The sequence below is a fragment of the Carcharodon carcharias genome, chromosome 20 (assembly GCF_017639515.1).
Source record: "Carcharodon carcharias isolate sCarCar2 chromosome 20, sCarCar2.pri, whole genome shotgun sequence".
In the NCBI taxonomy this organism is placed as follows: domain Eukaryota; kingdom Metazoa; phylum Chordata; class Chondrichthyes; order Lamniformes; family Lamnidae; genus Carcharodon; species Carcharodon carcharias.
In genome coordinates, this window is record NC_054486.1 from 12069049 (window position 1) to 12095020 (window position 25972).

Here is a 25972-nt window from a genome sequence, read left to right on the forward strand (position 1 = left end):
CAATTGCAACAAAAATCGAGGCATCTCCCCGCTGAGCATCATGGGAAAAGTATTTGCCCATGTTTCCCTTGTCAAACTGCAGATCCTGGCTGAATGCATCTACCCCGAATCCAGGTGTGGTTTCAGAACTGGGAGATCTACAGATGACATCACCTTCTCAGTCCGGTAGCTGCAAAAGAAATGGCATGAACTGCATGTTGCCTTCATTGGTCTCATCAAGACAACTGACCACGTGAGCGGAGGCAGTTTACCTAAGCTGCTGGAGAAAATAGGCTACCCACCAAAGCTGCTCAATGTGATCTCCTCTTTCCATGACAACATGATAGGTAAGGTCAGTTATAAAGGGCCAACATCAAAATCCTTTGAGATCCACAGTGGAGCCAAACAGGGTTGTGTTCTGTGGCAGACATTCTTTGTCATATTCTCTTTGTTGCCATCTTGTTCCTTTGGATCATCTACTTACATAGCAGACCTGACAGAAGCCTTGCTTGCCTTAGATCCAAGACAAAGATGTGCTAAGTCTTCATCAGAGAATTGTTCTATGCTTATGATGCCACATAGCATTCCACCCAGTTGCACCATCAGTGGCAAATGGACAGGCTTTCTCACACCTGTTAAGAGTTTGGTTTGACCAGCCACCTCCCTGCACATTCTCAGAGGGCTGGTAAAATCAGTCCACAGTGAATCTATCACAGGTAGAAAGGTTCTTTCTCTATATTAAAGCATTTGAGATAAATACTTCCATCTTTGTCATGATATGGACCATGAGAAAACACAACCAGGCACTAGCCGATTGAAAACCTAGTTAAAATTATACCACAGGAATGAGGTAAAGAAGCTGAGAAAATTGAAAACAAAGACAATTGAAGGATCAATGTAGACTTGGTACTTTAGAGAGAGAATTGATTGTCTTATAAGAGCATTTAGATTAGATATCTATAGTCATGAAAGGTATATAAACCCAATAATTTGTAATAGGTATTTGGATCCAATCCAGGAAAATTAAGCTCAGAGACTGTATACCCAATAGATCTCGGCTTCCTGGAATCAAGTTCACTTGATTTGGATGTGTTTTGCCTTGTTTAGAGGATGAGAGTTTGAATAAGTAAAATTATGCTTATCTGAATTGTCTTATTGACATTGATTAAACTCACATAAATTTAACTGGATAGCTAACAAAAGCAGAATTTAAATAGGCTAGGAAGTTCACTCAAATCTCTCTACCATTTAGTATAATTTTATTTTTTTCCCCAGGTTCTATTGCAGTCCTCCAAAGTGTTAAATCAGGCCACCAACTAATTCAGCAGCTGTAAATCATCAAAATGAAGTTGCATCACAATTAAGATTAAAGATCTTGGTAATGAATTATCATGTGATTTTAATGTAAATTATTGTGGAAACATTTCTTCCATAAAACTGTACACCAAGATGAATGACAACATCATGACTTCATGAGAGGATTGCTGAGATTGTTTATCGCTAACACCTGCAGGAGAAATCCATAAACATTAATGGTATCATTCCTATCACTTGATACCCAAAACCTAAGCAAAACCTGCAGATTATAGCAGACAAGTGTGCAGTGAATTTAGTATAACTGGATACTGGAAATCACAAGGTTCACTCAAAAGGCTGGAGCAGCACATTGGAGAGGTGAAATAATTATCTGAAATATTTATATGTTAATTTAGCTAAAGAAATTTGATTGAATGATCTTGAAGTTGAAGTTTATTTAGTTCACTCAGTAATAAAGTACTTGAAGACTGTGATGGAACTTCTACACAAAAATTACCATTGAAGTTTTTATTTCCTAATTTTCCATTACTCTATTAATTTCTTCAATTCTATTACTCTCCAGCAAAGCCTTTCAGGGATTCTCTTTCTGCTAACCTTCATGTTGTATAGAGTTTCCAAGTCATACAGCAGAAATTGTGCACTCAGAGGGTTAACTTGTCCCATCTCCTGTTGCAAAAATGGTCAAAATGTTTCAAATGTTAAAGAGATCTAGAAGAACAGAGCCATGTAGCTGTAAAAGTACTGTTAATGTCTCCAATGAAAAGATTGTGTTTACCGCAGTTAACTTTAAAGCTAACCATAGCTCTCTGATCAAGCAACACTCAAAGCTCAATAGGCAAATTAATTTAATGACTCATAAAAACCAAGCAGCATGAAATATGTTTGCAAGATGAATCATATTTATGGGGACGATGGCATGGTGGTAATGTTACTGGACTAATAATTCAGAGACCCAGGCTAATACCCAATGGACACAGGTTTACTAAATGTTCTTTGGAAGAACAAATCAGCCATTCAGACCCACACAATGTGGTTGACTCTTAACTGTCCTCTGAAATGCCCGAGCAAGCCACTCAGTTGTATCAAACCGGTATAGGAAAGTCAAAAAGGAACAAAATCAAACAGTCCGCCTTACAAAGACCTAAACACCAGAAATGGCAACAGCACACCACGTCCAATCAACCCTGAAAAATCCCCCCTACTAACATCTAGGCGCTTAGGCCAAAATTGGGAGAACTGTCCCATAGACCAGTCAAGCAACAGCCTGACATGGTCATACTCCCTGAATCATATCTTATAGCCAATGTCCCAGACATCTCTGTCACCATCCCCACAGCAGAACAGATCCACCAGAGGTGACAGCACAGTGGTATACAGTCAGGAGGGAGTTGCCCTGGGAGTCCTCAACAATGACTCTGGACCCCATGGAGATGAGGTGAAAGTGACTGCCTTTGACATAAAGGCAGCATTTGACCAAGTGTAGCATCAGGGAGCCTGAGCAAAATCAAAGTCAATGGGAATCAGGGAGAACACTTTCTGACACTCGGAGGACTGCTGGAAGCCAGAAATCTGCTGAGTTCAAGTCAGATGAGGGGCTGCTGAACTCAGTCATACCTCAGTCGCTGCAGCTGCAAAAGCAAGCTTGGGAACATCAGGAAGGGATGTCCACTACACTCCTCAGATTGCAAGACACAATGCAGGAGTCTGTCTGCCTTCAGTCTGAGGTGATAGTGCCAGCATGCCAATGCATCGAGGTCATCACTGGTAGGATGGCAGCCACCATGGAGACCTTGGTCCAGGACATTGGTCCTGCACTGCTGCAGGAGCTGCAATCTATTGCTGAGGCACTTGCAGCCTCCATCAGTGTCAACGCAAGGGGATGGGGCACTCTCCACTCGCTTACTCCAACTGCTCCTTCCTCTCAAGCAGTCAACCAGGGGCCCACAGATGCCCATAAAGAGGAGGACCAGCAGCTCAACACGCCGGGGCCATCCACCGGTGACTCCAGGAGTGTCGAGCCCATCCGAATCCCCTCTTCTCGTGACCCCAGCAGCTCCAGCTCCATAGGCCAAGGAGGGTGCCACTGTCACATAGCAGGATCCGGAAAGCAGAATGGGGCCCTCCAGGTCTCGGCCCTCCAGAGAACGTCTGCCTAGGTCATCACAAACAACAGGATGTAGCAGTCAGCAGGTGGCCTCCACCTAAGCTGTGGATGTAGGTGGAGCACCAAGCCGTAGCGGCAGAGTTAGGAAGGTTAAGAAAATGTACTTGCACAGCCTGGGCACCTTTGAGGTGGGGCAGGCCACAGCCAGGGTACCTTTGAGGTGGGGCAGGCCACCATCTCTGCAGCATCTGTGACCATTGTTGCTGAGCTCCTGAAGGGGACAGGTGCTGAAGGCTGACAAAAGATTAGGTACATTTAAAGTTTCATGGACGTGTCTCCATGATATCACCCTGATCACAGAGTGCAAGAGAGCTGCCCTCAGTCAGACAGGAGTCAGACATTCACAGAGGCAATGTGAAGGTCTATGGAGTGTCCTCACTGCATGTTGTCATCATCCTCCTGGAATCAACGACTATTAGGGCCTCTGCTGCATCTCCATGACATGAGCCTGAGCACCAAAGGTATGTGCGCTGCCATCAGCCATACAGGAGTCAATCATCCTCCATAAATCTGGTAGCCTAGAGGTCCTTCCGAGCATGCCACCCTCATCTGGCCAGTGCGATGGCCTCATTGCTGGCATCCTCTCCTTTGAGAACCTCATTAACGTCATGCCCTTCAATGTCCTCCTCATCAGAGGAGACATGCAGCTCCTCCATCTCCTCCTCAGCCAGGTCCTCCCCCTGTTGCAGCACCAGGTTGTGTAGCATGCAGCAAGCTACAATGATGTGCGACACCCTCGGTGGACTGTATTGCAGTGCTCTGCCGGATCTGTTGAGGCACTGGAAACTCATTTTCAAAATGCCTATCGTTTGCTCCATCAAAGCCCAGGTTACAGCATGAGCCTCACTATACCGTCACTCTGCTGCAGTCTGAGGCCACCACACAGGCATCATCAGCCATGTCCTCTGTGGGCAGCTTCTCTGGACCCTGGAAGATATCAAGGATCTGAGACCTGCTAAGGATGTAGGACTCGTGGACCCTCCCTGGGAATCATGTGCAGGCCTGTGGGATGTGTTTGTGGTGGTCGCACACCAGCTGAACATTCAGCGAGTGGAAGCCCTTGTGGTTAATATAGTTGACTGCTTGTTGCCATGGAGATCTAAGCGTCACGTGAGTGCTGTTGATGGCATCCTGCACCTGTGGAAAACCAGGGATCTGCGCAAATCCCTGCACTCTTGCAGCCTGGCTTTCCTGCTCCCGGTCAAAATGCACAACATTCTGTGCCTTCGCAAAGTTGATGTCCGTGACCTCCTGGATACACTTGTGCGTAGAGGCTTGTGAAATCCCACACAGATCTCCCGTGGAGCCCTGGAAGGACCCACTGGCATAAAATCTGTGCGCCATTGTCGCTTTCATGGCCATTGGCGGGGATGCCCTCCATGTCCCTGTGGCATCAAATCCTGTAGCAGATGGCATATGTGAACGACCAGTTCTCTGGGCAAGCGCAGTCTTTGGCAACACTGGTCCTTAGTCATCTGCAGGAATGACAAGCGACATCTATAGACCCTGTGTCTAGCGAAGTACCTTCGAGTGACAACTCTCTGTGGATCTTCAGCTGCATGTGCAGCAGGCCCTGCACCCCTTCATCTTGAGGGAGGTGCTCCTCCCTTTTCTGAGCCCAGTGTCTCTGCCTCACTTTTCTTCTTCTTCTCTGCTCCCTGTAAGCCATGAGGCATACCGCTAAAGCACCAGGCTCCATGATCCTGATGCTCTCTTCCTGCAGAATCAAAGAAAGAGTTGCGTGGATTAGCGTTTGTGTGCTAAGAACTTCTCCTGGTTAAGTGTGTAATGCACTTCATGGTTGTCTGAAACCCCACCCACTTCCACCCCACTCCACTCCACTTGACCGATTGGCAGCAGCTTCGACCACTGGACTGCATGCTGTGCTCTGAGCTCAGGTGCACGCACTCTCTTAGCCCATATCGCAAGGCTGCGCTGTTAGCTTGAACCACGAGGGATACTGGTCCAAACCTTAAAAAAGACATTGCAAGGGGCTGTGAGTGCCTCCACCAGTGACTGCATCATGGCCACCTTTCCCAAGGGGATTCTACAACTTGCCCAGTCAGCCTATTGTTCTGCTGCCCCCTAAAACGTACATTTATTTGTACTCTGCGTGCGAGAGGTGAAATGTTCTCGAGCATTTGGTGGCACTTTTATGCTTTTGCGTTGTTTGAGAGGACAGAAAAGTTTCAGAGGCCCGACTCTAAGCATGCGGAACAGTCTCAGCTACGGAAGAATGCTCACTTTTGACAAGCTTTACCAAGTGCATGGCCGCTTCCCTCACCCCAGCTCCACACTGCCTCTCCTGCCCCCTCACCCCAGCATGTGCTTGTGTATGGTACAGTCAGTGCTGCCTTGCCCCCAGCTCCCCCCGGCCTAGCCCGCACTGGAGCCCTTACCCTGGTACCGGACCAAAAGCCAGGCCAAAAAAAGTGACTTGCCTATGGCCCGCACGAATGTGTGGCGCCTCCTCCTTCATGTCCTACAGGCGATTATCGCGAGTGATGCGCAAGGTCGTGTGTGCTAATTTCCAAGTGCTCCTCAAAGTTCAGCTCATCAGGTGCACACCTTTTAGAGGCAGTTATGAAGCATGCCGCTCTGAAGTCATGCCGACGTGGGCAGTAAAGTTGAGGTGGGGGGATGATTCCTCCCCAGCAGGGCTTATAATGAAATTAGGTTCCCAACATGCAGCGGCTGGAAACTCAACCTGCCATTGACAGGTGGAACGGACAATCGTAAACTGGTTTCACGATGGCGTGCAACTGATTTTTGGCCTTTTCACCATATTGTCCCCGCCACCTGTCATGACGCCCACTGCCAATGGGACCAGACGATTCCACCCCTGGAATGGGTTAGTTGTCTCATGAGAAAAGATCGGACAGGCTAGGTTGTATCCTCTGAAGTTTAGAAGAGGAAGAGGTGGCTTGATTGAAACATATAAGATGCTGAGGGGTCTTGACAGGGTGGCTGTGAAAAGGATGTTTCCTCTTGTGGGAGAATCTAGAACTAGGGTCACTGTTTAAAAATAAGAGGTTGTCCATTTAAGACGGAGGTGAGGAGAATTTTATTCTCTCAGATGGTTGTGAGTCTTTGGAACTCCCTTCCTCAAAAGGTGATGGAAGCAGGGTCTTTGAATATTTTTAAGGCTGAGGTAGATAGATTCTTGATAAGCAAGGGGGCAAAAGGTTATCAAGGGTTGGCAGGAATGTGGAGTTGAGGTTGCAATCAGATCAGCCATGATCTTATTGAACGGCAGTGGATCAGGCTCGAGATGCCAAGTGGCCAACTCCGGCTCCTAATTCGTATGTTCATTTGACTCTTCTTCAGAGCTGAACAGAGGTAGGGATGTGATGGATTTTGTGCTGTTGAAAATGTAGGAGGGGCAGGCAGAGCAAATGAGCAGGTCAGGGATAGTTTCGAGGGCAGGAAGATTTAATGATAAAGATCACATGGAACACAAGGCAAAGGGAGTGATAATGATGGTATTAAAGACACAAAGCATTGGTCCAGAATAATTTTAATAGCAAAATAAAGGTCAGCACTGCCTGAAAGCAAAATAGAAAAATGTGTTAATAGTAGAGTAACATTCAGCGCTGTCTAAAATCAAAAACATGAGACAAGATACAGACTAGCACTTGGGAGAAAAATATTCAAAATAGAGCACAGAGGTCATGGTCTAAAATTGTTGAACTTACTGTTGAGTCCAGAAGACTGAAAAGTGCCTAAGATGAGATTCTGTTCCTCCGGTTTGTGTTGGGCTTCATTGGAACATTGTTGCAGGCCGAGGACAGAAATGTGAGCTTGAAAGCAAGATGGTGAATTGAAATGGAAAGCGACAGGAAGGCTGGGCTCATGCTTATGGGCTGAGCAAAGGTGTTCTGCAAAGCAGTCACCCAGTCTGTGCTTGGTCTCCCCAGTGTAGAGGAGACCATATTGTGAGCAGTGAATGCAGGAGACTAAATTGAAAGAAGCACAAGTAAATCACTGCTTCACCTGGAAGGAGTGTCTGGGGCCTTGGACAGTGAAGATGGAGGAGATAACAGGACAGGTATTACACCTCCTGCAATTGCATGAAAAGAGGATGAGGCATTGGGGGTGATAGAGGAGTGAAGCAGGGTGTCGCAGAGGGAACAGTCTCTTCCAAATGCTGACAGGGGAGGGGAGGGGAAGACGTGTTTGGTGGTGGAGTTATCGGGAATGGTGGAGGATAATTCTTTGAATATGGAGACTGATGGAGTGGAAAGTGAGGATAAGGGGAATCCTATTGTGGTTCTGGGAGGGAGGGGAAGGGTGAGGGAAATGTGTCAATAAAAGTGAGGGCCCTGTCAACCACAGTGGGGGAGAAGTCCTCTACTGAAGAAAAAGGAAGATGTCAGAAACGCCGTTGTGGAAGGAGCATCATCAGAACAGATGCGACGAAGATGGAGAAAATGGGAGAATGAAATGGAGTCCTTACAGGAAGCAGGGTGTAAAGAGGTGTAGACAAGCGAGCTGTGGGAGTCAGTGAGCTTGTAATGAATATTATTAGACAGTCTATCCCCAGGAATGGAGACAATAAGTCAAGGAAGGGAGGAAAGTGTCAAAGATGGACCATGTGTAGGTGAGAGAATGGTGGAAATTGGAAGCAAAATTGAAGAATTTATCCAGATGAGGTTTTTTTTATTGTTGGAGACCAATAATCTCGGTCTCAGGGAATCGCTGCAGGAGTTCCCAAGGTACTGTCCTAGGTCCAACAATTTTCAGCTGTCTCATCAATGACCTTCCCTACATCATAAGGGTCAGAAGTGGGGATGTTCACTGATGATTACACAGTGTTCAGTACAATTTGTAAAGTCTCAGACACTGAAGCAGTCCATGACTATATGCAGCAAGACAATATTCAGGCTTAAGATAAAAGCAAAATACTGTGGATGCTGCAAGTCTAAAACAAAAACAGAAAATACTGGAAAAACTCAGCAGGTCTGACAGCATCTGTGGAGAGAGAAACAGAGTTTACATTTCGAGTCTATATGACCCTTCCTCAGAGCTACAGAGAAGTACAAATGTGATGAAATTTTTACTGTTTAAGGGGGGTGGAGCAAGTGAAGCTAGATACAAGGCCAGCGATAGGTGGGAGTAAAGGAGAGGTCGACGATAACGTCATGAACAAAAGGACAAAGGAAGTGTTGATGGTAGTGGTAAGGGCTAAAAAAGATGCTGATAGTGCCATTAAGGTAAAAAAGCAGAATGTGATAATAGCAGGACAAGGGTAAGAACTCTGAACAGATGAACAAGTAGCAGAAGGCCTTTGTGGGGGTGGGGTGGGGGGGAGGTGGCCATGGTGGGGTAAAAAAAGGGTTTGAAAATGGGACAAGGGTGGATAAAAAGGGGGATAAAACAATGAATAAATCAATGGAAAAAATGAATAAAAAATAAAAATGAATTTTGAAAAAAGAGATAAAAAAGCGGAGTAGATAGAGAAGAGAGTTCATGGTCTGAAGTTGTTGAACTCAATGTTTAGTCCAGAAGGCTGTAAAGTGCCTAGTCGGAAGATGAGGTGCTGTTCCTCCAGTTTGCGTTGGGCTTCACTGGAACATTGCAGCAGGCAAAGGAAGGACATGTGGGCATGAGAGCAGGGTGGTGCGACAGGAAGGTCTGGGTCATGCTTGCGGACAGACCGAAGGTATTCCGCAAAGCGGTCACCCAGTCTGCGCTTGGTCTCCCCAGTGTAGAGGAGAACACATTGGGAGCAGCAAATGCAGTAGACTAAATTGAAGGAGTTGCAAGTGAAACGCTGCTTCACCTGAAAAGAGTGTTTGGGCCCTTTGCTGGTGTGGATGGAGGAGGTAAAGGGGCAGGTGTTGCACCTTCTGCGATTGCATGGGAAGGTGCCGTGGGAGGAGGTTGAAGTGTAGGGGGTGATGGAGGAGTGGACCAGGGTGTCCTGGAGGGATCAGTCCCTATGGAATGCCAACAGTGGGGGTGAGGGGAAGATGTGTTTGGTGGTGGCATCAAGCTGGAGGTGGCAGCAAGAGCGGAGGATGATCCTTTGAATGCGGAGGCTAGTGGGGTGAAAAGTGAGGATAAGGGGGACACTATCATGGTTCTGGGTGGGAGAGGAAGGGGCGAGGGCAAAGGCGCGGGAGATGGATCGGGCACAGTTGAGGGCCCTGTCAACCACAGTGGATGGGAAACCTCGGTTAAGGAAGAAGGAAGACATGTCCGAAGAACCGTTTTGCAAAGTGGCATCATCGGGACAGATGTGACAGAGGCAAAGGAACTGAGAGAATGGGATGAAGTCCTTACAGGAAGCAGGGTGTGAGGAGCTGTAGTTGAAGTAGCTGTGGGAGTCGATGAGCTTGAAGTGAAAATTGATGGACAGTCTATCACCAGAAATGTAGACAGAGAGGTCAAGAGAAGGGAGGGAAGGGAAGTGTCAGAGATGGACCATGCAAAGGTGATAGAGGGGTGGAAATTGGAAGCAAAATTGATAAACTTTTCCAGGTCTTATTATTAATATTCAGGCTTAGGTTGATAATTGGCAAGTAACCTTCATACAAGTACCAGGCAATGGTCTGCAACAAGAGAGGATCTAACCATCTCCCTTGACATTCAATGGCATTACCATCGCTGAAACCTACGCTATCAACATCCTGGGGGTTACCATTGACCAGAGACTTAACTGGACCAGCCACATAAATTCTGCGGTTACAAGAGTAGGCCAGAGGCTGGGAATCTGTGATGAATAATTCACTTCCTTACTGTCCAAAGCCTGTCCACCAACTACAAGGCATAAACTAGGAGTGTGATTGGATATTCTCCATTTGCTTGGATGCCTGCAGTTTCAACAACACTCAGGAAGCTCAATATCATCCAGGACAGAGCAGCCCATTTGATCAGCAGCCTATCCACTGCCTTAAACATTCACTCCCCCACCACCAATGCACAATGGCAGCAGTGTGTACCATCTACAAGATGCACTGCAGTGACTTACCAAGGCTTCTTCAACAACACCTATAAGGACAAGGGCAGTGGATACATGGGAACACCGCCACCTGCAAGATCTCCTCCAAGCCACACACCATCCTGACTTGAAATTATATTGCCATTCCTTCACTGTCTCTGGGTTAAAATCTGTTAGTCCCTTCCTAACTGCACTGTGAGTGTACTTACACCACATGGACTGCAGCGGTTCAAGAAGGCAGCTCATCACCACCTTCTCAAAGGACAACTAGGGATGGGCAACAAATGCTGGCCTAACCAGGGACACTCACATCCTATGAAAGAATTTTTGAAAACTGCATAACACAAAGGTGAATTAAAGCTGTAAGAATGGTGAATAAATTTGTGTTGGTGTGTATATACACACACTTTGTTCTTCAGATGAAAACATACCATCTTAGAACTATAGTATCTTATGTATAAAATACTTCTCCATAAATTGGATAGATAATTCAACTAAATGGAGCAGCATTGATTATATGAAACATAAGAATCAGCCCAGAATGAAAACTGCATTTACATTCTGTTTATCATCAAGGCAAAACAAAACTTGTGTAGTGTAAATTCAGATCTAAGGCTTGACTCAATTCTAGATAAAAGCACAATGCAACTCTCTGCTCTTTGCACTAATGGTACTTTTGTAGTCTGAATGTACCGTAAATAAACATCCTTTGGCAACTAAATTCACAACTACTTAATGCTAACATACATTAAATTTGCGCCTTTTTTATATTTTTACCAGTTGGGTGAAATATGCACTTTCTAAAATAAGTACCAAGCATCTATATACCTATATAATACCTTGGTCTCAAATACACATGTTCTTGGAAGGAAGCAATTCTCACTGAATTGCGTATACAGTTTTTGAGTGATTCATATTTGTGCAGATTTTAACAATTATGTAGTGGACACTTCCAAAGCAAAATGGGTGAATATGAATTTAACATATATGGGAAATACAAGAAATTGACTTGCGTTAGGACACCACCAGAATTAGAAAACAGAATGACTATTCAATATATGTAATGCATATGATAGACTAATTCTTCTTGCTATAAAGCAGACTGCATATGCACAAATTGTGCGAGCAATTATTAAGTGCCAGCACACGCCGTGACATTACAACTCATGACAGTCAATATTTAAAGAGCATCAAATCAGCACTTCACAGTACATGGAGACAACAGACTAATCTAATGCAAGACAACATCTTAAAAAGGGTTCACGGGAAAGGTCACATCCAAGAAGAGGGAGCGTAATGACAATGTAACAGAGTTGGCTTCTTGGGTGGGAGAAGGTGAAATCAGCACAAAAATTATGGTAAGGGCATTACACTGACCAAATATTGCACACATTTATTGGTGAAAGCTAACAATTATTTTTTGTAGTTAGCTGAAATAACAAACCCATGGGTATGTGATTTTTAGTTTATCCAACACACTGTAGGAAATAATTCCCAACCGGTAGCATGAACCGAATTTGTTCTCCCATGTAACAGCAGTCTGAAAGCTACATTTTGCGATCATTATCCAGGGTAATAAACATCCATTGGCAACTAAATTCACAACTACTTAATGCTAACATACATTAAATTTGCGCCTTTTTTATATTCTTTACCAGCTGGGTGAAATATGCACTTTCTAAAATAAGTACCAAGCATCTATATACCTATATATACCTTGGTCTCATTTACCTGATAACTCTGGGTTTGTACGCTGGACAACGAGCTAGTAATCATAGGGATATCCTCATCCAGAATGAAAACCTGCAGTTTGGCATCTATCTCAGCCAACTGTTGTTGATCCATGGGTTCTGGAGTATATCCTTCCCTTTCCGCCACAGATAATGCCCAGGGAACTGAAATGTCCTATAGACAAATAAAATTATCATTTTAAACTTGCAAGCAGGGATGAAAACTAATTTCTACAGCTGAAAGCCAGAGCAGAAGCAGCAACCAGATGGCAATAAAATCTATTCTATGCAGCACCGATATCAGAAAATTTAACATTAAAATGTAGGCAAGCAGATAAGATGGTAATCAATCATGTGGAGGGTCAACAGATTAATGAGAAGAGAGTATTCAGGAAGCATCAGTAACAATATAACAAAGTTGGTTTCATGGGTGGGAGAAAAGATAGCATTGGTATTCTGCGTTAACTTTTTAGATTGCTAGTAAGGTACTACTGTCCCGACTGCAACAACTTCAACAAATGTCAAATTTCTTAACTTTCTTAACTTTCTTAATTTCTTAACTCAACTTTGCTATAGATAATGTGCTTGTGTGAAAAAAAGGGAATTCAATATTCAAAAGATCGACAACAATCACAAAACCTGGAAACAAAAGTTTCAGTAAATTCTTCAAGTAATCGGTATGTCGAAGGTGCATCTTTATCAGTGCCCATGCTTAAAGCACAATGAACGCATACAGTTCTGTGGCACGAATTCAGCAGTAGTGGAATAGTTTCCCTGTTACAATATTGGGAGTTGAGAAGAATAACTGAAGAATTCACTTGAAATATTGTTTTTATTAAACTACTAGCCAAAACTGATGATTATGTTACAGTGACATTGAAAGTTATGTTACGAGCTTCATTTTTGAGCTATTCTTTTTGTAACACACACAAAAAGCAGCATACTTTGATTTTTAATTTTTTAACAATTAAATGGTTGTGATGCACAGCCATTTCTCAGTTCTAATACGAGTTTATATATATCTTTGTACAATGTAGCTTTTTCCTCATTATTCCCTGAGCCAAAGTAGGGTGGGGACAATACATAATAATTCCTAACTATTGGTACCTCTTCAAACCCCTTTCATGGTAATGCAAATAGTGCCTTGTTTGAGCCAAAATCCATAGCTTATCCATCACCAAGGCTGCATATATTCACCTTCACAACATTATCTACTTTCACCCCTACTTCAACACCATTACCATCAAAATCCTTCAAAAGATCCAACTACTTCAAAATCGGTCTGCCCACATTAATTCTGTGCCCAACAGACTGAAGCCTTCATTGACTTCCTGCTCTCTAATATATGAAATATCAGTCCCTTCTTTATCTACAAATCACTTCATGGAATGGATTCACTTGCCTTGTCAACCTAAGTCAGTCTAATGATCCCATTCCATGCCCTTCAGCCCTCTGACTCTGGCCTCTTATACATCCTCTTCACCTTCCATTGGTATCAAAGACTTCAGCCAACTCAGTCCGACACTATAGAACTTCACTGCCTGGCTACTTCTCATCAACCTTTAAAAGCCTCAAACCTTTCTGTTCAATCATGTTTTCAATCAGCTCTCCTAGCTGTCCCACTAATATTCAGTGTCTTCATTTTTGCACATTTAATTCATTGGATCATTTTCCACATCTTTTGGGATAATTAAGTATTGCTGTTAATATTATTGTTGATATATTGCTGTTATAAATGAAATAAACAAAGAGAAAACTTAACCATATCTGTACAGATCAAGCCATTTAATGCAGCTGGATCTGTGAATCCAACGGAAAAGCCAGACATGACTTGGAGTTTGTGCGCCATGGTGGTCAACTCTGGGTTAAACATTGCCTGGTGTGGCTCAGAAGCCCCACTCTGGCATGGTAGTCTCTGCCACATTTGCTGCAGAGGAAGTCAGTGGGCTCAGAAGTGCAAGATTCACTGGCCTCTGTTTTCTCTGAGCCCTCTTCTCAGCCAGCTCAGCTGTTTGTTTCTGCTCGCCTCTTCCAATTCCCTTCCAAACAATCAACCTCCAGAGGTCACGGCCTTCAGTGGCTGTCTCCCAGCTGTCCGTGTCAATGTCCGCCATTTTCATCCCACTTTCAGGTGTCCTTGCAGCAGAGGGATGGGTGCCCAGGAGGTCAAGACCCAGTGGCCAGTTCACCATGCAGAAGTTCTTTGGGTATACGGTCATCATTCATCCAAAGAACGTGGCCAAGCTATCGCAGACATCATTAGCTTAGCAATGAGGGTAAACTGAAAGAGTTAGGGCCTCTGAGCTTGTGACCTTGTCCTGCCCAGAAATGCCAAGGGTATGCCTGAGACAACCTATTCTCATGCCTAGCATTCTCACGCCTGGCATACATTGTCCAGGTTTCACTACTGTAGAGGAATGCTGAGGATGCAGGCTTGGTAGACTCACAGTTGCTGTTCTCAGTCAGGTTGCTGTTGTTCCACACTCTCTTACTCAGCGTGGACATAACAATTGCTGTTTTTGCAAATGTGTATGTCAATTTCAGCATGAAGTGACAGGTTGCTGGCGATTGTGGAGCCTAGATATGTGAAGATAACAAAAACCTCCAACATCACATTGTCAATGTTGATAGATGGCGGTATGGCAACATCCTGGATGCTACCAAACCAAACTTTTTACAGGCATGAGAGAGTCTGTTCATTTGCTGTAGAAGGTGGTCCTCGGTAAGGAATGTTAGTGCAGCATCATCAGTGTAGAACATCTCTCTAATGAGGATTAACGCACCTTTGTCTTGGATCTCAGGCAAGCAAGGTTGAACAGCTTTCCATCAGCTCTGGTATGTAAGTGAACATCCTTTGTAGATGACCTGAAGGCATATGACACCAGCAAAGAGATGAATATCCCAAAGGGTGTCAGTCCCAGAACATAACCTGCTTGACCCCACAATGGATCTCAAAGGGTTCTGATGTTGGTCTGTCACAGCTGACCTCATCCATCATGTTGTCATGGAAAGAGGAGGTCACATTGAGCAGCTTCAGAGAGCAGCAGTTTAAACAAGCTGCACATGCTCATGTGGTTGACTGCCTTGTGTCAGGTTGATAAAGGCAATACACAGTGGTCTCCTTTGTTCACTCTTACATTTCTCTTACAGCTGCTCGGCTGAATTGATCATGTCACTTGTAGATCTTCCAGTTCTGAAAAACACTGGGATTTGGGATAGATGTGTTCAGCCAGGGTCTGCAGACTGACATGGACAAATACTTTTCCCATGATGCTCAAAAGGGAGATGCCTCAATAGTAGTTGCAATCGCTGCAGTCACCCTTGTTCTTGTACAGGATAAAAATCTTTGCATCATGCATATCCTGGGGCACTGCCCCTACCCTCCAGCAGAGACAGAAAAGTTTGTGTCAATGCTGCAGGAGTGCTGATTTCCCGTGCTTGATGAGTTCAGGCAGTATAGCATCAGCACCTGGAGCTTTGCCCAGGGAAAGCGAGTCAATTGCTTTGCTAAGCTCCTCCACTGTGGGTTTGATATCCAGCTCTGTCATGCAAGCAGGCTTTCTATGGTGTCTAGAGCTTCTTCGGTGACCATGTTCTCCCTAGAATACAACTCAACGTAGTTTTCCACCCATCTCTCCAACTGTTTATTGCAGTCAGTGATGATCTTCCCGTCTTTGCTTTCAATGGAGCGGTTTTCTTTGCTGATAAGCCTGATGCCTTTTTGATCCCTTCATAAATGCCGCGAATATTCTGCATTGAAGGATATGTAGATATCTTGGCAAAGCTGTAACCAGTAGTCATTGAAATACTGCCAAGCACTCTGTTGGCCTTTACTTTGAGCAGCTCTTAGTGCATTCAGAGACTTCTTGCTCAAATTCCTCTTGTAATAAATGAGAGTGGACTGTTTAGTTTCAACGACAGCGATGTCAGCCTCGAAGCGGTCAGTATTTTTCCCCTCTTATTTCCAATATGTTCAGAGTGCGGTATTGTAGATGGAGTCTCAAAACATGTTTCATTTCACTTCTGCATTTTCTGTGGGGGAATGCTGGAGAGAAAGCATTGGTTTTTATCTGGGTAGGCAGTATGGCTGACATTGATATGGCAATGACATTTCTGCTTTGAACGAAAAACTTCAAGCATGGCATCCTAACCCTGGTGCAACCCAGGGAATGAGCTGTATCACAATCAGGGCTGTAGTTGCTGTGTGTGTTGAGAATACTGTTCAGAGAGTCACGTCTGATATGGTCAGATCCAGCTGATGCCAATGCCCTGATCTTGGATGTCTCCAAGCCACCTTGTGACATGCTTTGTTCTGAAAGATTATGTTAGTTGTGCAAAGCTCGCGATAGCAGTAAAGCTCAAGTAGTCTCTGTCCGTTCTCACTTATATTTCCCAGGCCATGAAGTCCGAGGCAGGAAGGCCATTCTTCATGTTCTGTGCCCGGTCATGCACTGAATTCCCCCAGTAGATAAAGATGTTCTGACTTAGGGATTCTGCTGATAACAGTGTCAAGTTCCTCACAGAACTGGTCTTCCACCTCAGTGGTGCAGCACAGTATTGGAGCATAGATACATATGAGGTTATCAGGCCCTATTTGAGTAGAGAAACAGATGGATAGAACATGTTTTGAACAATTTGTGGGGTAGGGGGGTTCTAGCATCGAGGTTAGCAAGTTCCTAACTACACCTTGCTCACGTGCTTCCTCTGAATTATTCTCCTACCGGATATACATGTAATGTTTTTCTTTCAGCGATCTGTTCTCAGCGAGCCTGGTCTCTTGTAGGGATGTTATGTCGATGTTCAGCCTATCAAGATCCATGTTGATCACAGCTGTCTTGCACATATTATCAACCAGCTGCAAGTTGTCTGTTAATCCTGTGCACGTAGTCCTGACATCCCAACTTGCCAATTAAAAAGTTGGCATTTCCTTTCTTTTCACTGTTTTGTATGTTTGCCTGATGCAATGGATTCCGCCCATTATTGAGCAGAGACTCTAACCCCCAAGCACCCATTGAAGCAAATGGACCGTGGCAAGTCAGCACCTTACTAGTTGGGGGCTGCCCAACTTGAGCTGGACAGTGGCTGACCAGTGGGACACAATAGTCCCTCCTACAATGGAGACAGCCCGTTGCACCCATTCTGTACACCAACTGAGTCGGGCTTATTACTCGTAACTGCTGTCTCCCTCATTGTGTTAACACTCTGCAGTGAAACTGGAGTGCCCTCTCCAGGATACGAGACAGGGTAAAATTTATGGAGACCCTGAGCTGCCCAAAAGTCTGCCTCTCGACCTCCCAAGTTGAATCCAATGGAATGCAAAGCATACGTTTGGCACCAGCTTGGTTACAGGGGTTGCCAGAAAGATATTTAGACATCAGTCTGTCTTTGGGCTCCACTCTTCTGAGGTATCCCAGTTTCCATGTGTCATCACAAGCAGCTACAGCTGAGGACTTGTCAATGGAGAGACTGTGCACTGACAGGGAGAGACTTAAACGTTTGGTTGTCTTTTTTGCACTGCTGCTAACCAGTGGCGTAGGCTAAAAATAAGAAGCAACTCCCACACAAAAGCCGAAAGCATGCTAATTTTCTTCACCCACCACCAGATGCATCACAAGGACTTGTTGAACACGCAGACATGAGTTAAGGACATAACAATGTTCAAAAATAAAACTCAGAAGAAATAATCCCTTGCTCTTCCATTTACAGCAGCTACTATAAAAATCATCTGCTATAAAATATATTATGTATATGTACTCCTCTGACGCTGTGATAGAAGTAGTGATGTGTTCAATCCTCCATTCACCAACATAAGCAAAGATCTTGTCAGCCTTGTTAATGGTGAAGTCACTTGAGGGGACATAATGTTAAGGCTTTTTGATGCAAAGGGTGACAACACTGAAGAATGTAGCTGCCATGCAGAAAAAGAAAAGCAACCAGCAAAAGATGCATTTGCTAATGAAGAGCCTTTGGTGAAATGCACCAACAAAAATAAATTTAGAAGCAGCTGAATAAAACCACATCTGGTAAGATATGATCCTTCCTTATCCACCTGCTCTGGCTTAAGCAAATGAAGAGAAAAGCAGTGTCTGGAAGAAACATATCAGTAATGTTGGATTACATCCAAAATATGCTTCTTTGAAAGTTTCCCAGACCTAATTCTATTCCTTCACTGGCTAACTACTTTGATCAATTTTTCAATATGCAATACTTCATCTTTGTTGTTATTAAATACCATTTGCAATTTATCTGCCAAGCTCAACAACAAACCTAAATGTTTGTAATAAAAATTGTGAGTGCATCTTTGGTCCTTCCTACCTTGAGGTTATCAGCAAATTTAACAAACTTAAAATGGGTTTCTGAGTCCAGGTCACTCATAATAGATAAAAAATACAGCCCAAGCCATGATCCATGCAGTCCACTGCTAAGCATCTTCATCAGTCTGATACCATGGTCTCCTCTCCATTTCCTATTTTTATAATCCAATTTCTTTTCAATCTTACGTTCTCATAGAATTATAGAACGATACAATGCAGAAAGATGCTATTCAGCCATTCTGCCTGTGCCAACTCTTTGAAAGAGATATCAAATTAGTCCAATTTTCCAGTTCTTTCTCCAATGTTTCAACTTCAAATATTTATCCATTGAATGTGTTTGACAGTACATTTGTCGAGGAAGACTATCACTAGAGTGTCTTGGATTAAGAGAAGTGAGCAGGATGGAGGTGCACAGGAGGGGATCCAAAGCAAAACTGGCTTATTTCTGCTCCTGATTGTTATCAAAAAGGCTGGTACAATGGGAAGTGTTCAGTGAAGACAGCATCCGGCTTAGATATGACGCCCTCCAATGGTTATGAATCCACCTAAAAATCACTTCTAATACTCACACATAAAGAAAGACTATTTTGCTTCAGTACCAGAAGACAACATTGAATCATCGCATTAAAAAAAGTCAAGTTTAACTTTGCCACAGAGGAATGCAAAACTTTATTCCATTGAACAACTGGTCTTACTTCATTGGAAAAACTCAGCAGGTCTGGCAGCATCGGCGGAGAAGAAAAGAGTTGACGTTTCGAGTCCTCATGACCCTTCGACAGAACTTGAGTTCGAGTCCAGGAAAGAGCTGAAATATAAGCTGGTTTAAGGTGTGTGTGTGGGGGGCGGAGAGATAGAGAGACAGAGAGGTGGAGGGGGTTGGTGTGGTTGTAGCGACAAACAAGCAGTGATAGAAGCAGATCATCAAAAGATGTCAACAACAATAGTACAATAGAACACATAGGTGTTAAAGTTAAAGTTGGTGATATTATCTAAACGAATGTGCTAATTAAGAATGGATGGTAGGGCACTCAAGGTATAGCTCTAGTGGGTTTTTTTTTATTTTATATAATGGAAATAGGTGGGAAAAGGAAAATCTTTATAATTTATTGGGAAAAAAAAAGAAGGGGGAAACAGAAAGGGGGTGGGGATGGGGGAGGGGACTCACGACCTAAAGTTGTTGAATTCAATATTCAGTCCGGAAGGCTGTAAAGTCCCTAGTCGGAAGATGAGGTGTTGTTCCTCCAGTTTGCGTTGGGCTTCACTGGAACAATGCAGCAAGCCAAGGACAGACATGTGGGCAAGAGAGCAGGGTGGAGTGTTAAAATGGCAAGCGACAGGGAGGTTTGGGTCATTCTTGCGGACAGACCGCAGGTGTTCTGCAAAGCGGTCGCCCAGTTTACGTTTGGTCTCTCCAATGTAGAGGAGACCACATTGGGTCCCAATGTGGTCTCCTCTACATTGGAGAGACCAAACGTAAACTGGGCGACCGCTTTGCAGAACACCTGCGGTCTGTCCGCAAGAATGACCCAAACCTCCCTGTCGCTTGCCATTTCAACACTCCACCCTGCTCTCTTGCCCACATGTCTGTCCTTGGCTTGCTGCATTGTTCCAGTGAAGCCCAACGCAAACTGGAGGAACAACACCTCATCTTCCGACTAGGGACTTTACAGCCTTCCGGACTGAATATTGAATTCAACAACTTTAGGTCGTGAGTCCCCTCCCCCATCCCCACCCCCTTTCTGTTTCCCCCTTCTTTTTTTTTTCCCAATAAATTATAAAGATTTTCCTTTTCCCACCTATTTCCATTATATAAAATAAAAAAAAACCCACTAGAGCTATACCTTGAGTGCCCTACCATCCATTCTTAATTAGCACATTCGTTTAGATAATATCACCAACTTTAACTTTAACACCTATGTGTTCTATTGTACTATTGTTGTTGACATCTTTTGATGATCTGCTTCTATCACTGCTTGTTTGTCGCTACAACCACACCAACCCCCTCCACCTCTCTGTCTCTCTATCTCTCCGCCCCCCACACACACACCTTAAACCAGCTTATATTTCAGCTCTTTCCTGGACTCGAACTCAAGTTCTGTCGAAGGGTCATGAGGACTCGAAACGTCAACTCTTTTCTTCTCCGCCGATGCTGTCAGACCTGCTGAGTTTTTCCAGGTAATTCTGTTTTTGTTTTGGATTTCCAGCATCCGCAGTTTTTTTGTTTTTATCTTTATGTTTTGGTCTTACTTCATTGTTCGCTGTCTCAGCATCAACATTCTTTAATAGCTCTGCTAGTCTTTTTTTCTCGTCGTCAGTCAGCAGCACTGGGTTCTTTGCTTCTTTTGCCAACTGCAAACATTCATAATCAGTTATTAACAACTAATGATGGAAAAATCCATTATCAACCTGTTTACAAAGTACATAGGTAAGTCAAAGACAAACGTGTGATGAAAGTGAAATTGGGCGCATGCAATGAGCCAACAATTGATCTAACACCTATATACATCAAGACAATGAGGTATTGTTGCAGTCAACAAATTGTGGTGAGATCAAAATAATTCCACATACCTCAATGTTCTTCTTAATAAAATCTTTAACTTTGATCCTATTTTGGGGGAACATTTGGTTCCTTGCGTCTTTGCTTTGGACATTTTTAGTGTTGGCTTCTGAAGGCAATTTGCCTTCTGATGTCAACTTAACTCCTTCACCACTATCTTGATAGTCTGACAAGAAAACAACACGGTTGTTAGCATTTATTGAACAGATTCTTGTCACCTGCTGAACTGCTTCAACTCAATGAACAAAATAATATATCACATCCTTTTCCAACCCTGGCTGATAAATGAGTAACCAGTTTGCCAATAAATTTCAGGTTTTGAACCCGATGCTATAAGCGGCAAGAAAACAAACTACTTAAAAAGGAAAAATGATTTGCTCCACAAAAAAGTCACTGGAAACATTATTTCTACAAAATGCGTTTTGCCTCGATAAACGCAAATTAAGATTTGCAATTTCGGAATGGGACACATGACTTTAGTGTGATGATCATTAAAAATTGACTGCATTTTAAATAGATCGGTTTTTATGTTTGGGTCAGAAACTCCACACAAAGTGGAGAGGCATATTAGTAAATGGGACTCCTTCCTTGCATCAAACACAGTAACAACTCTTCATAGTGTCTTTAAGGTAGAAAAATGTCCCAAGGCATTTGGCAGAGAGGTCATTTTAAAAAACGGGTCAGACAAAGAAGGGGATATTGGTCAAAAATTTGATCAAATTAAGAAGGTCATTAAAAGAACTGGAGATGTAAAGGTGGCAGGATTTAGGGAGGGAATTTCAGAATGTGGGTCTCGACAGTTGAAAGCACACTGCCAACAGAAGAATGAAGGGGGGAGGGAGGATTGCAGAGGAGGCCAGAATTGGAGAGTTTGCGGGGGGAAGAAGTGGGGAGCTAGAGATGGTAAGAAAGTGACAAGTAGTAGTGGTAAGGCCATGAAGAGGTTTAAACTTAATAGGGAGAGCAGAAGCTAAAGACAAGAATGGTTGGTGAGTGGAAATTTAGCAATGAGTAATAAGCCAAATTTAGTTAATTTAGTTTAGTAATGCATGAACATTTATCTAATAACACCATAATATATTCAAGTTCAATGAAGTGTTTGACAAGAGAGAAACACAAAACAAATTTGATGAATTAGGGAAGGCTAATGTCAATGAGACCATCCACAGTAAACTGGGCAACTCTGTTAATGGGTAAAATGAGCCAAATAAAATGATCATTGGGTGATGTTCAAAATAGAATTGAACGTGATATGTAATCAGTTTATATCTCTAATGGACAAGGGTTCACCTTGCCAAAAAAAGACAGTCATGGAAATTAAAGAGATAAGAAACAACCTAAAATTGAAAGAAAAAGCATACAAAAGTGTAAAAACTAGCACAGATCCTGGAAAATGCAAAAGATGCAAAGAACAGCAAAGGTAACAAAAGAGATATTAAGAGTTACTAAAAAGGAGTATGAAAGGAAACTTGCAGAGGATATCAAAATCAACACAAAGAGCTTTGTCAGGAAGATATAATAATTCTCAAAATGTTATTGTAATTTAGTGTAAAATAGAATAATAGTGGGATGTTTCCATGTGTCTATATGTGTGTGTGCGTGTATGAGACTTAATTGAATTAGTCTGGGTGCTTTGATGTAAGAAGAGAAGTTAGGTTTGAAATGTTAATTAGGTAAACATGGGGAAGTTTAGAAACATAGGGGTCAAGGGAACATTTGCATTTTTAAATAAAACCAAACTAGATTGTTTTCAAAAGAGGGAGTGAAATATGTCACCTAACTAGGTGAAGTTTAGAAACAGTGTGTTTACTTTTCCCTTAGTGCTATGAGAGGTTTTTATTATCAGGAAGATAAAGTGCAAAGACATAGTGAAACAATGGGTATTTGCATTCAAAGAGGGAAATATGTATAAAGGAGAGAAGGCTGTTTGTAAGGGAAGCCATTTTAATATCTTACAAGTAAAAAAGCCTTCAGCATCAATGCCTCAAGCTGCTGACTTCAAAGTTAAGAAAAAACACTTTGAATTCGACTTGTTCAGCATATCATCTTTCTTTGCCTAGGTCTTTTAAAATCTGTCTGTCATACTGTTGCCTTAACAAAAGTGTAACTGGGAATTAGATTGATTAAGGGAATTTAGAGTTTATCATAGTAGTACTTTGCAGGTCTAGGTATGTATTTAAAAATCATTTCTCTTATTAATAAATGTTTAATCTTGATTTGTAAAACCTATATGGCTTGATGCTCTTATTACTACTGAATTCAAGGTACGCATCTCAAAACTTATACAAATTGCAAAACAAGTTGTGGCACTTGTTTCAAGTTTTCCTTTGGGGTTTGAACAACTCAGCATTTATCATCGGCTGTGTCATAACAAACACTGGGGGCTCTTTGCGGGATATATTTGAAATTCCTTGATTGGGTTGGAGTTGGTGAATCTTGAGGTTATGAGTATGAGAAGCACTTTGAATTCAGGAGTTGGTGTGAGGTGGTGAGGCTGCAACATGGCTTTGGCAGTTGCTCAGACTTGTCAGGGAGTTAAAGTTATAACTTTGGTTGGTTTACAAGAGGTAACTAAAGTTAAGTTACTGGAATTGGTGGATAAACTACAATTGGGATCACTTGCATGGGCTAAGAAAGCAGGTATAATTGAAGGTATAGCACAGAATTTAAAGTGATACCTGACATTAGCGAGTCACAGCTGGAGGTAGTGAAGCTTCAGTCAGAAATGAAGAGGCTTGAATTTGAACAAGAAAAGGAAATGATGAAAACTTGAGTTGGAGGCCTGAGAAAAAGAAAAAAGGAAGAGCGTTTCAAAACGAACAGGCAGAAAGGCAGGAGGGAAAATGAAAACAAGAAAGGGAATTAGAAATAGTGACGTTAGAAAGGGAGGAAAGAGAAAAAGAAGCGAGAGAGCGAGAATTCCAGCTTAAAATGCAGGCAGTTAAAAAAGAGACACCAGGAGGTGAGGAAGGACTTATTTCCAGACCAGAACCCAGTGGAGAGATGTTTAAATTTGTACAAGCTCTTCCAAAGTTTGAGGAAAAAGATGTTGAAACATTCTTTATTTCATTTGAGAAGATAGCTTAACAGATGAAATGGCCAAAGGAAAACTGGACATTGTTGTTGTCACAATCCAGGTTGGTGGGCAGAGCACTTGAGGTTTACGCTTCACTGTCAGAAGAAATGTCAGTGAACTATGATGTGGTTAAAAAAAAAGGCTTTTTTGAGTGCATATGAGTTGGTTCCTGAGGCATATAGGTAGAAATTTAGGAATATGAGAAAACAGCCTGGACAAACTTATATTGAATTTAAAATAGTAAAACAAAATAATTTTGACCGGTGGATACGGGCATTAAAGATAGAGACAACATATGCAGCTCTTAGAGAAGTCATTCTTTTGGAAGAATTTGAAGTTTATATTCCTTTGGTAGTAAGAACTCATGTGGAGGAACAGAGAATTGAAATGGTAAAACAAGCAGCAGATGTAGGTGATTATTATGAGTTAGTTTATAGGGCAAAACGTTTTTTTTTTGGCAGTCTTTTAAATCAGAAAAGGATAGAAAGTCGGAAGGTGAAAGAAAGGTAGATAGTCAGGGAAGAGGAGTAGGTGGAAATTTACAAGAAGTTTCCTCTAAGAATAAAAAGGAAGGTGCTGAGGGTAGAGGTGACATTTGAAAATTGAGGTGTTTTCATTGTAATAAAGTTGGACACACAAAGTCAGCGTGCTGGAAATTACAGGGAAAATCTCTTGGAATTATAGGGGTGCAGAAAAGTTCTGGAAGTAAGAGTACTGTGAGTTCTGAGGTTTAGGTACAGGAAAAACTAGTGGTTTGTATACAGGTAAAACAGGGAGAATCAGTGATAGGTGAAGAAGTGGGAATGCGTTCACAATATACCCAAGAGAATTCGGAGGAGCAGGTTGCAAAAATGTTCAGAGATTTTGTATGTGAAGGGAAAGTCTTTCCTTGTGTACAGGGTACAGAAGGTAAAGATGTTAAAATTTTAAGAGACACAGAGGCTAGTCGATCCTTAATGTTGGTGGGACAGTGACATTTGTTGTTCAAAGAGATTATTGCAGGAACGGGTGATAATAGGCGGAATTTTCCAAGCCCGCTGATGGCGGGCGTGATAGATGGCGTGCGCAGAAAATATGTGGCCTGATTCACGACAGCATGAAGGCAGGTCACAATCATCCACTCAGCCCACCAACGGCGGGCCACATTTCCCGCCAACGGTCAGCAAGGAGCTAATTGTAATACATCAGCATATAATTAAAAGGCCATCCTGCCAGGCTCTTGAATCCCCGCCATATTGTCTGTCCACGTTGGCGGGAAAGCACACATGTTTCAAAACAGCATGCAGGTGACATGCACTTGGCGGCCTTCACTTTGGAGGAACTGAAATGAGTGAACAGCAGCGTTCTCCACAATTTGTTGTTGTTTACAGGCCTCAGGGGCACCGGGGGGGGGGGGGGGGGGGAGTTTGGGGATGCACGGGAGCAAATGTTGGCCAGCTTCGGAGGCGACTGCTGATTGGTGGGAAGGTGGGGGAGTTAAGTGCTGCCCTGGTGCTGCATGCCACGGACAGGCAGTCGAGGTGGGGGGTAGGGTAAGTACCCACGCATTAAGGACACCTGTATAAACTGACTATGCCTCTGCAACTGAGACAGATCAGATGCAGCCACAGTGATGTGATTGGGGTCAGGCTCCTAGCCGGCCCACCCACGCAAGCTGCCACCCCGCCCCCGGCACAGACTTCAAGTCCACCACCACTTTATTGGACCGCGGAGCAGTTGGACTACACATTCTGTACAATCACCTTGCCAGCACTGGCCATGTAGCAGTCACTGCTGAAGGTGCTCACAGCCCCTTGCAATCTCAGCATCACGGTTGGGGCCTGTCTCCCCCATGTCGCAGGCTGACAGGGCAGCCATGCAGCATATGCATCTCTGGCCATCCGAGGGGTGAC

At 43.3% G+C, this 25972-nt stretch overlaps 1 protein-coding gene across 1 annotated transcript in view; it reads right to left on the reverse strand.

Annotated features, from left to right (window-relative positions):
* Positions 1 to 1441: 1441 nt before the first annotated feature.
* fsip1 (fibrous sheath interacting protein 1) overlaps positions 1442 to 25972 on the reverse strand; it is a 65656-nt gene continuing 41125 nt past the window's right edge. The window contains exons 8-12 of the mRNA XM_041215121.1: positions 21016 to 21170; positions 20695 to 20796; positions 12135 to 12308; positions 1891 to 1962; positions 1442 to 1486 (exon numbers count right to left, since the gene is read on the reverse strand). Coding sequence (XP_041071055.1) covers positions 1442 to 1486; positions 1891 to 1962; positions 12135 to 12308; positions 20695 to 20796; positions 21016 to 21170 — 548 coding nt within the window. The remainder of the gene's footprint in view (positions 1487 to 1890; positions 1963 to 12134; positions 12309 to 20694; positions 20797 to 21015; positions 21171 to 25972) is intronic.